Source organism: Sapajus apella, unplaced genomic scaffold (assembly GCF_009761245.1).
Source record: "Sapajus apella isolate SASKATOON/1434 unplaced genomic scaffold, GSC_monkey_1.0 scaffold3, whole genome shotgun sequence".
Taxonomy (NCBI): domain Eukaryota; kingdom Metazoa; phylum Chordata; class Mammalia; order Primates; family Cebidae; genus Sapajus; species Sapajus apella.
In genome coordinates, this window is record NW_022436943.1 from 33,535,977 (window position 1) to 33,548,393 (window position 12,417).

At 33.3% G+C, this 12,417-nt stretch overlaps 1 protein-coding gene across 1 annotated transcript in view; it reads left to right on the forward strand.

Annotated features, from left to right (window-relative positions):
* PKHD1L1 (PKHD1 like 1) overlaps positions 1-12,417 on the forward strand; it is a 159,678-nt gene that overhangs the window by 75,824 nt on the left and 71,437 nt on the right. Inside the window, exons 38-46 of the mRNA XM_032252007.1 lie at positions 371-1,355; positions 3,465-3,713; positions 4,418-4,567; positions 6,012-6,186; positions 7,160-7,316; positions 7,719-7,875; positions 9,143-9,222; positions 9,681-9,810; positions 11,171-11,300. Of these exons, the coding sequence (XP_032107898.1) occupies positions 371-1,355; positions 3,465-3,713; positions 4,418-4,567; positions 6,012-6,186; positions 7,160-7,316; positions 7,719-7,875; positions 9,143-9,222; positions 9,681-9,810; positions 11,171-11,300 (2,213 nt within the window). The remainder of the gene's footprint in view (positions 1-370; positions 1,356-3,464; positions 3,714-4,417; positions 4,568-6,011; positions 6,187-7,159; positions 7,317-7,718; positions 7,876-9,142; positions 9,223-9,680; positions 9,811-11,170; positions 11,301-12,417) is intronic.

Consider the following 12,417-nt stretch of genomic DNA (forward strand, 5'->3'; position numbering starts at 1 on the left):
CAATCAGCATAATGTTTTCAAAGTTCACATAAGTACCGTATGTCAGTACCTCATTTCTTTTTATGACCTCATAATAGTCTATTGTATGTTAAATGACATTTTATTTATCCATTCATCAGTTGATGCACATTTGGGTTGTTTTCACCTTTTGGCTATTATGAATAATGTAGCAATGCACGTTTATGTACAAATCATAATTTAATCCAAGAGATGCCTTAATCAGCTCCTCCCAAATAAAATTTATGAATAAAAGATATTTATTTGCACATGATTAGGTTTTTAAATTTATAGTTGTTGCTAATATAAAATTTGTTTATACTGGAGATATGTACTGACTTGTTTTTTTATTTTATATTCATTTTACTTACAGGTTACAATTGGTAGCTACCCCTGTATCATAGAAGAAAGTAGTGACAATTCAATTACGTGTCATATTGACCCTCAAAACTCAATGGATGTTGGTATCAGGGAAATTGTCACTTTAACTGTCTACAACCTGGGCACTGCTATCAATACATTGTCCAACGAATTTGATAGGCGATTTGTCCTTTTGCCAAACATTGACCTGGTGTTGCCAAATGTAGGATCGACGACAGGAATGACAAGAGTGACCATAAAAGGCTCTGGATTTGCAGTTTCTTCTACAGGTGTAGAAGTCCTTATGGGTCATTTCCCATGTAAAGTTCTATCTGTGAATTATAGAGCCATTGAATGTGAAACATCCCCTGCTGTCCAACAACTTGTGGATGTACATCTTCTAATACATGGAGTGCCTGCCCAGTGCCAGGGAAACTGTACCTTTTCATATTTAGAAAGCATCACTCCTTATATAACAGGAATCTCCCCAAACTCTATCATAGAATCTGTAAAAGTTATTATTGAAGGAGAAGGTTTTGGAACTGTTTTGGATGACATTGCTGTTTTCATTGGAAATCAACAGTTCAGAGTAATAGATGTTAATGAAAACAACATCACTGCTCTTGTGACTTCTCTCCCAGTTGGACGTCATTCTCTTAGTGTTGTGGTGGGAAGTAAAGGCTTGGCTCTGGGAAACCTGTCTGTCAGCAGCCCTCCAGTAGCATCTGTCTCACCAACTTCTGGAAGCACTGGTGGTGGAACAACATTGGTGATCACAGGAAATGGCTTCTATCCAGGCAACACCACAGTCACTATTGGGGATGACCCTTGTCAGATTATTTCCATCAACCCCAATGAAGTCTACTGCCACACTCCACCTGGGACTGCTGGAATGGTCGGTGTGAAAATCTTTGTTAATACAATCTCTTATCCACCTTTGCTTTTTACATATGCCCTGGAAGATACTCCATTTCTCAGAGGAATTGTCCCAAGTAGAGGTACTCCAATATCTGCCTTATTATTTTGATATTATATTATCAATAATATTTATTAGTATAGAATTGGAAGGATATTTGTAAATAATCATTAAGGTGTGTTTATAGACAATCCTACTTACAATTAATACATGGGATTTAAGTTCTGTGTAGTCTCTATTGTATGTTATTTTTCACATATTTATGGGACAACAATTTTAGCCAAATTTCAACTTGTACTTAGGAACAAAATTCCCATTACATTGACCTATATTTCAAACTAGGAAAAAATAAGTGAAGATAGACCAAAACTGATAATTAATTCATGTTATTGATATTGATTTGCACTAGAAATACCAGTTAAAAGTCAAAAGTTACAACCTTACTTACATTGAAAGTGTTTCAGAGTATCTTATTTCCATGAAACTACAATTCAGTATTATTAATATGCTAGAATTCTTTTTAAGGAGATCATTGGCACATTCAATGGAGAAAATATTATAAAATAATATTTTCTTAATTACTTAGCATGACTCATTTTTTAAATTTAACAATAGGTTGATATATCTTCTTGTTCCTTTGTCATTATGCTATGCTACTTCTGATCATCTTTAAGCTATTAAAATTCTTATTATTTACTGAATTCTGGAGAGGAAGCTGTAGTGTGATAGTTGAGAGCTTGGCTCTCAAATGGTTCAAATTTAGCTTCCTTTAATTTCCAGTGATGAAATTTTAGACAGATTTTTTTTTAAACATCAATTTCCTTTTTTATACAGGTATACACTATAAAGTTAAAGAAGTTCATTCATATAATATAACTTAGAATAGTATATTTAATAAATAACTCATTAAATGTTAACCTTTTAGAAAAGTCTTTTTTAGGTTACATCACAGGGAAATGTATCGGGTTTGGGGTAAGTAGTATTTAATGCCTTCAAGGAGTTTCCTGTAGAAATTTTCTTTTAATATATCACATTTTCTCAGTTTGAAAGAAACATGAACAATAGCAATGGCATATTCCTTTTCATATATGGTTGTAATTATTGCAAATAATGGCGTATGTTTCTTATTTCCACGGACTATGTCTCTTCCCATCTCTGTCTTTGAATGTTTCTTTCAAAACAATGTATTCGAAGGTATAGGAGACTTGTAGACGTGTGAGAACTGGGTGATAGAGCACACTGAGAAAAACACTTTTCCATCTGAAAGGCAAAATTTCAAGCAAAATTAAATGTTAAGACTCATAAAACTTCCTTTAGATTGTATCTTAAAACTATTCCTAACATTAAATATCTCTTTAGTATATGTCATGTTAAAATAATTATTTATATTTAAGCCATCCTCACTATGGTCAATTATATGGTAATTTTTACTATTAACACTTGAATAAAAATTAAACTACTACTTGAGGGCACTGCGTTTGCAAAAAGTTATATTGACTAATTTTCATTTAAAATTTAGATATATGGCTATTCATTTGAACAACCTATGAAAAATGCCATATGTTTAATGCCCTCAATGTACATTTGTCAAAAGAAGGAAGCAAGAGAACAGCCAGAATCTAATTCTTTGTTCTATGTGCATATATTCAAGGCATTAACATCAACATTCACCTATACGTCTTTAAATTAATTCCTTTTTTCTTTATTTACCATCTTACACCTATTTACATATTATAATGTTTACCAAGTCACACCTATCAAAAATGTTTGAATTAAGAAAAATGTAGTCCCCCCTAAAAAGAGTTGCTAATATCAGAAAGAAAGGTACCAAAAATAAAGAATAGTAAGCCTCATCCTTAAAATATTCTCTAACCCACCCTGCTCAGACATTAATCTTTCCTAACTCTACCTCTCTTCTCTGTTAGTGTGAATTAGTAACTTACAACTCAGGAGAATGGATAGAAGGGCTGGAAAAATTATAAACATTGAGATAAATCACTTATATTTAATATACAGTAGACTAGTGTATATCGTAGTCAAAATGTATTGTATGACACAGCATGTATTGTTAACATTTATAGTAGTTTTAAAACATTGGGCATTCTTTTATTTATAAAAGTAAAGAGGTATATCTTTAAATGCATAAGTATTCACATTTCAATATATTTAGATTGTATGCTTTTTTTTTAAGGTCCACCGGGAACTGAAATTGAGATTACTGGATCCAACTTTGGTATTGAGATCTTGGACATCTCAGTAATGATAAATAACATTCAGTGTAATGTTACTATGGCCAATGATAGTGTGTTGCAGTGCATCGTGGGAGATCATGCTGGGGGCACATTTCCTGTTATGATGCATCATAAGACAAAAGGCTCAGCCATCTCCACAGTTGTGTTTGAGTACCCTCTTAATATTCAAAATATTAATCCAAGCCAAGGTAGTTATAAATATGTGGGAATCTGCCTATATTTTGTTTCAGTAAACACTTATTTAGAAAATAATATGTTCCTCAAACATATAAAATTTCTAGTTCTTATAGCACAATACAAATATTTTTCTTTATTCATCAAATAAATAAGCATGTAATTGTATAATTATTTCAAAATACTAACTTTAAAATATAATACCTTATATTTCTTAGTGATATATGATTAATTTATTTAAAACTTAATCCTACTTAAAATGACAGTTATATATGGAAATTTTTCTTAAATCATGTTTAGACATCACTGGTATGTAATTACTTCTACATAAATTAGTATCTTTTACATTTAAAAACTTTTTTGTTAAAAAACAAAGTATAAATGAACCAATATACTTGTAATTAAAATAGTAATTGCATAGATATATTTTGCCTACTCTGAAATCCTTTGTGACATCTCTTTTAAAAAAGATTTTAGTTCCTAGAAATAGTTCAAATAAATTACCAGATATGACATTTACTCAGTGAAGATTTTAAAACACTACAATCAAAAGAGATTCAGTTGCATTAATAGAATAATGTGCTATAATTTCAGTTGTAAGAAACTTTTCATTTAACATAACTTACTTTCAGGTTTTAAAATACTTTCGTATTTTATGTACACAGAGGAGGTTTTATTTTAATTGGTTTTATTTTTCCTTTTTATTTGTCTTCACTAGGGAGCTTTGGTGGGGGTCAAACCATGACTGTGACAGGCACCGGATTTAATCCACAAAATTCAATTATATTAGTTTGTGGCTCAGAATGTGCAGTTGACAGGCTTAGATCTGATTACACAACATTATTATGTGAAATTCCATCTAATAATGGTAAGTTGTCAGAAAAATAATGGCAGTCTTTGTGAACTAGTTGATTTTATAAAGATCAATTAATTTCTTTTTTCAAGTTGGATTCCTTGGAGTAATCAAATTACTTTATGACTGTCCTGATTTTAAGCAATTTCTTTAGAACATTTTCTAGATTTACATGTCTTTTCAGACTCATATATTATAGATGGAATTGTTTATAATAAATTGCAGTTTTTCAGTTTATGGTATAAACTGATCGTTCTTAGTTTATGGAGCATCCCAAATGGATAACACATTTTTAGTTCCCATTAGATTATTAGGCTTCTGTTAAAGGTAGGAATTCCATTAATGGCTTGACCGTCATCCCTGTAGTGCATTGCTAAACTCAAACCTGACTTGTGTCTTTGGACAAGTTATTTAACCTCTCTGCACCTCAGTTTTTTCAACCGAGTAAGTAAGATGAATCACAGTAGTCTACTGGGTTATTGTCAGGTTTAATAAGTTAATGTACATAAAGTGGATGAAATGATGTCTGGAACCATATGTAACTTGTGATTATTCTTACTCTTATTTGGTTCTAAGGAGTCCCTGAATCTCAATTTTGTTACTTACTGTGTAACCCTGGCTAAGTAACTTAACTTCTCTCTGCTTCAGTTTCTCCATGTATTACATGCAGATACTATTAACTCTGATTCAGTGGATTTTTGTGAAGATTAAATATTTGGTACTTTAGACAACAAATCTTAATTATTACTTAAAAAAATTAAGAAGATATTTAAACAATGTGAATATTCTAGAATAAAGGATATGTTTTATGTGGATACATTTTTTAAAATGTTAAAATTTATGAAGCTTTTCTAAATGTTGTTGCTTCTTTCTCTGACATCCTTAACAAAGAATATTGAAAATGCAATATTTTTATAACTGAGCTTACTTATCGTTTCAACACCAGAGTTTAAATCCTGATTTTAAAAAATACATGTAGCAATGCTGTCAGGACTTTTCAAGGTTTTAGGTTGTTTGTCTTAACACTAGCTCTGCATCTTCTCTTTATGTTTTTGCATCAGGTTTCTGTAGTCCTTGTCTCTGACCTTGCCTTCAGCTGTCACTCCTTGCTGTTGTCAGTATGCCTGCTTTGAAGCAATTCTTCCCTCCTTCCTGTTCTAATTTACAAATTTGGATCCTCTAGAATTGGAAAACTAAGCAGGCAGGTTTGTAGAATATTCTACAGAAAGCTTCTCCCAGGGAGGGTCCAAGGGCTTTTTCCTCTGCTGATAATGATCATGAACTTTGTAATGTTTTTGGCTATTGCTAGAGGCCACTGCTCTTCACATGTAGTGTAGCTATATTGGAAAAGAAAGATGACTGTGTGAAAAGAAAGATGTTATTGGAAATGTTTGGAAGTTTTGGAAATGAATCAGGGCCTGATGCCAGAACTGCATTCAGTTTGATCCACCTCTTATAGGCAGGGGTGCTGAGCAAGCCTGTGAAGTGAGTGTGGTTAATGGGAAAGATTTGTCACAGTCTACGACTCCATTTACGTACTCAGTGTTCCTGACTCCACTCATCACTGCAGTATCTCCCAAGAGAGGCAGTACGGCAGGAGGCACCAGACTGACAGTCATGGGGTCAGGATTCAGGTACTGTCTCCATACACACATCATTTTTGTGCATTTCCAGACTCAAGCCATTACGCCTGCTTTCTCCTGTGCCTGGACAGTGCTGAAATACAGTATGTAATGCATACCTATATGCTTGTAACTTAAGCTTAAGGCAAAATAGTAATAATTACTAACATTTATTGAGTTTTTTATTTTGTGGCAAGCACCTGCCTACCCACAAAGAAGTCCTGCCTTACTTCCTGAGATACTTTTACCTCGTTTTATGGTTAGAAGACTGTGATTAAACCGGTTAGATAACCTGCCCCAAATCCTAGTATGTAGCATCACAAATATAAATCACCTTGTTATACTTTCCCCAACATCTTATCTCCAGCCATGGTCTACTTCATTGGGTCAAAGAAACATCTTTCCCTACAGCAGGTCTATTCCACTGTAATTGGCCAAGTTCCTTTTTCTTAAACATACTCATTATTTGACTTAAATTTGTGTACTGCACTGTCCTCATTATTCAAGTGGGGAAGGCTGAAGTCAAAATACCAGATCATATACACCATAGAGGCTCATTGTAACTCCTCAAGCAGTTATGATAACCTTGAACTTGCATTTTTAACTGCAGGGTAGGTTCTAAAGTCCACAAACATGATGAAAATGTCACATGGACAAGCGATCCTTGAAAATCTCTTTTAAAAGTACCTGTTGGGAGACCAGCATAGAATCACTGAACAACAGCAACAAAAATCACTGGTTTTTTTTCTTTAACACTGGAACACCTGCTAGTTACAGTCCTATTTTCTGGACTCTTAAACTCTACTTTTTTTTCAATAAATGTTTTGAAGTCTTAATACTGAAAAAGAGTGACAATCTGCACTTTGGTGGCTGGTAGGATCAGGTTATTATTTTTGCAATAATACGTGAGAATAAAAGGGTTTGACAACATGATGTAGAAATCTGAGAGAAACATACATGTTTTGCTTTCCCTTTTTCTTTACAGTGAAAATATAGAGGATGTTCATATCACCATAGCTGAAGCCAAATGCGCTGTTCAGTGTTCCAACAAGACACACATCATCTGCATGACAAATGCCCATCCTCTCTCAGGGTGGGCTCCAGTTCACGTCCACATCAGAGGTGTTGGCATGGCCAAACTGGTAATAGTGCTGTTGGTTATAGAAATCACAGCAATAGAAAACTAGCATCATTGGAGGTGGGCTAATTGGTAATGGATGTTTCACTTTAATGTCTCCAAAAAAATAACCGAGCTGTGACTATAATACATTTAAAGTAGCTTACGTTTTTTGTTGCTTTTTACTAAAATTTTCATTATTTTAGATTTTTGATTTTTCTGAGTTGTGGGATAATTGGTAATAGATTTTTAAAATTTGATTATTATTGTGACATAAACCAAGAGGCAATTATAATACATTTTAAGTAGGTTAGATTTTATTATTAATAAAATGTTTGTTGTTTATACATTTTTTCTTTTTGAAAAATTGAATGAAAAACTTTGGTTAAAATCCCTAAATTGTAATGTCTCTTATGTTCTATTGCAGGATAATGCTGACTTTCTTTATGTTGATGCTTGGTCCTCCAATATCTCATGGGGGGGAAGATCTCCTCCGGAAGAAGGGTCTCTTGTTGTTATTACCAAAGGACAGACAATTCTGCTCGATCAAAGCACCCCTATTTTGAAAACGTTGCTTATTCAGGGTAAATTTCTGAATATCTGTTCATTAGACTCTGCCTGAGAAATATTTCTGTGAAACTGATTTAATCAAAATCCACAATTACAAATATCCATAGTTGCATCATCGTTTTAATACACGGTATAGTTCTGGGCTTTCCAAATTGAGTATTACAATCCATTTGTGGTTATGATATTATTTAATGTGTTGCAGCCAGCATTTTAAAAATGAAATAAGAAAGTATCAGAATAGATTGCATGCATATGGGTAAGGACCTTTTAAAGCTAAATGTTGTTTTATGAAACTTTTGGTTCAATAACAATGTCAGGGAGTATGAGCATGCCCACCCACTTTCACTGATCACAACAATTAAAGGTATTTTCCACTTAGCAAAACGCTGATGTAGTGGGTCCCAGGGGTTAAAAAGTCTTAGAGATTTGTTCAATTCTATCCTAAATGATCCCTTCGACTCCCTTTGGAAGACAGGTGATTTTTACCATTGCCTGTGAAACTGTTTCAGTTGTTACCTGGGCTTATATCTCTGCTGCTGTAGTCTATTTTTCACTATAGAAAACTAAACAACCACAATTGTGATAATTGGATGTAAAAGAACCATTAACTGGTAAGAGTAGACTGCTTGAGGATTTAGTGCACAAACTTTGCCATAACAGGTCTAGCCTCCGAAGACTCCTGCATTGTATTGTACTATTTTTAACTTCTGGGATAATAGAAAAGTTTCAGGTTTTTGAAGTTATTAAATATTGGACCTCTGGACAAATAAACTTTTACTACTTACAAATTTATGCTACTCTCATAAAAATGTATGCAGGTATGATCTTTAATAATGCTAATCAGGCTATAGCTGTTAACTGCAAATTAATGGGTAGAAGTTCAGAGCTAATGTTGACATTGTAATGGTTTTTATAAACATGCTTTTCTTTCATTGCTTTTGTTCTTAATTTACACTTTGAGGTGCTATGTTTGTAGAACTAATTTGCATAGCTGAGCTATTAAGCAGCATCTAAAATAAGCAATGGTCAAGGGAAAATAATCTTCCCTGGGATTTGATTTTCCATAAACTCCCATAGTTTTGTCTGGAGTTTTTATGCTTTTATGTTCCCAAAGAACTGAACTGAAGTTACATGCATATCAGTAACAAGACATGAATGAGGAATTAAATTTTAATTTAATGTATAATTTAATAATTATGTTAAATTATAATTAATAATTTAATAGGTAACTTTTGACAAAATTTGTCCTTGTGATATATTTCAAAATTATATGATTCATAGGTGGAACTCTAATATTTGATGAAGCTGACATTGAACTCCAGGCAGAAAATATTCTAATTACAGATGGAGGCATTCTTCAGGTATTCAAAAGAGCATAATACATGTTCATTTCTAACCTCTCTCCATTTATTTTTTAAATACTATGTGTAAAACAGATAATTATACCAACATCTCCTAAGTTTATCTTTGTTTAGGTCTCTGTTATTAGTATAAAATCCTTTTTGTGGGGAGAAGTTTCTCAGAATGTTTTGTTTTTAATGGGAAGATAGTAGTGTATTCCCATAACGCATAATGTAAAACAGAACAGGAAAGAATTAACTCTGAGATGTGGCTAAAGTCAGTCAGTATACCTTTCAAAGATCTGGCATAGTGTATTTGACTGACTAGAAAATTAAAGGTTTATCTTTCAGAAGAAAGATGTGAACAACTTAGCAATTAATTCTCAAAAAAGAAGAAAGGATAGAACTACTTTTGTGTGAGTAGAATTGTGGATTTGTGGTTTTAATTTTCTGAATGGCATTTGTGATATCTCTTGCAGATTGGGACGGAGACCTCCCCATTCCAACACAAGGCTGTCATTACCTTGCATGGGCACCTGCGATCTCCTGAGCTCCCTGTCTATGGTGCCAAAACACTGGCTGTGCGAGAGGGAATCCTGGATCTGCACGGTACTGTGGCTGAGTGGCTAAGGGATTTGGTAGAGGAAGACTCACCAGATACCAGGGATAATTGTCCTGATAAGATTCTCCAAGTGAAAGTGTGTCAGCCTTCTCATATCTTTAGATATCCCCTCTTTACTCCTTCCTTCTTCCCTACATCCAAGCCAGGACAGCCCTGACATCAAAACTCAGAACCAGGCTGAGCGAGGTGGCTCACACCTGTAATCCCAGCACTTTGGGAGGCTGAAGTGGGTGGATCACCTGAGGTCAGGAGTTTGATACCAGCCTGGACAACATGGTGAAACCCTGTCTCTACTAAAAATACAAAAATTAGCCAGACATGGTGGTGCACACCTGTAAGCCCAGCTACTCAGGAGGTTAAGGAGAATCGCTTGAACCCAGGAGGCAGAGGCTGCAGTGAGCCAAGACTGTGCCACTAACTCAGGCTGGGCGACACAGAAAGATTCCATCTCAAAAAAATAAAAAAATAAATTAAAAAAAAAAGGTCACGCTTGGGAAAGCCTTTCTGGGTCTTTTCTACATTCTTTCTCTTCCCTTTTTCTATGAGCTTCCAAGCTCCTCTAGTTTCATTTTAACTAACCATAGTACCTGTCTGTTGCATATACTATATACATGTGATTGCTTGTTTATTTATCTATATAAGAAGACTAAGTCTAGAAGCAGAAGAATGTAATTTCTTATATTTGCATCTGAAAATGGAGTGTCTCTAAAATATAACAATAGATTTATAGTTGTGGATTTCTATGGCTATATCCCAGAACATTGTTAGCAAGTGATCATGTTTGAGGCACCAGGGCAACATACTATTTAAAGGAAGCATGGTGTGAATCCTTTTTATATTGAAGTTTTCCACATTGCAATAATCTATGGCTTTTATAAATTTAGAATACCATAAACCTAATACCTTATTATCATAAAAGTGCTACATGGGGCTAAATATATATACTATGTAATTTCTTAGAAAAGTCTACATTTGATTCTAGATTATTAGTTTAACCAATTCCTACCAATAATGACAAAGATAATAAACTTCTACTCATTTCGTCAATATTATCACACCCCATTTACATTGTGTCCCTGTAAAAAAGATGGTCATAAATAGGGCATATCATTGCAGAAGAATATTTTTGGACAATTTTTATAGTCTTACACATGTTATTACAAACTAAGTGTTACTTTTATAAAGCACGCATTCCATATATTTCTTTTTGAAGAAATGTCTGAAATGCTCAGGTAAAATGAAACTTCCCAACATTGATTCAATTTAGGAAAAGATCAAAATGCTTAAAGTTCTCAATAACCAATCAAACACATCTGAAGAAATACTCAGTGTGTATGTTGACTCTAGGTGTGCCTGTTCCTGTGATCTGGACTCGCCTGGCTCATACTGCAAAGGCAGGGGAAAGAATTTTAATTTTACAAGAAGCAGTAACATGGAAACCAGGAGATAACATTGTAATTGCAAGCACAGGACACAGGTATAAGTCTCCGGGCTTAATGATTTTATTTAGAAAAGAAATGTTTAAATTGTGTAAAGAAAGACAATTCAGATGATGCATGACTATTTGGTTTAAATTTGAAATCTGTAATAAAGAAACATTAAAAGCCAAATACAGATTTGCCAAGTGTTAACATTAGGTTGATCACAATTATATTGCATTATAATTGATAGATTTATGATAAGAAAAAATATAAATTTGAATCTAGGAAATAAATATGTTCTAGTAAAATTTATGTTTTACATGGTTTGGCTCCCATGTAAGATTCTATTTGAAAAAATAAGTGTTTGACTACTAAAAGTCATAGGGTTTTAAATAAATACCTTAATGAATAGAAAAATGTAAATGAGCTTCTTAGTTTGAAGTCACCAAAAAACATGTTTGAAAGAAGCTAGTAAACTGTCATATTACAGCCTTAGCGGTGGTTCCCATTGAGCAAAATTGTTAATACTGACTAAATAAAAGAGAAGAAATAATTATGCAAAAAGTGATGAGTCACATAACCTTTTAGGTGCCTGTTATTTTGAAACTGAAATTGCTTATTATCCTTAATTTCTGTTTAATTACATATTTTAGCAAATAAGACATAAAGGAAAGAAAATTAACATAACACCACCAAATATAACAGGGATAGGGGAAATAGGAGCCTTATTTTTGCTTTATTGTTCAAATTATAGATAATATAATCAGTAGATAACATAATATCAATTGTAAAATTGAATATGGTTGTGATTATCAGGAAACTAACAGTAATTTATGATAAGAAACAGCTAAATTGTGTTAAGGCCATGATTCAACTTAAATTTAAAATTTGGATTTGCCATATTCCAAGCTAAAAATAGACTTGCAGTTATTAGGAAGAGTTAAATATACACTGAGCTTTAGTCCTTATTTTTTTCTGCCCTTGGAAGAAATTTTAATTATATAATGGCAAAATAAAAAAGCAGAAAAGTGATAGGGCTTACTAACGAATAGATAATCTTCCATTTATGGTTTTTTTGTATCAGATGTAGGTTTAGGGTTTAGCATGGGGCCATTTAGTTTTGAGGAACAAGAATTAAGGAGTTCCCACCAAATGTAATTGTTCACTATGTCA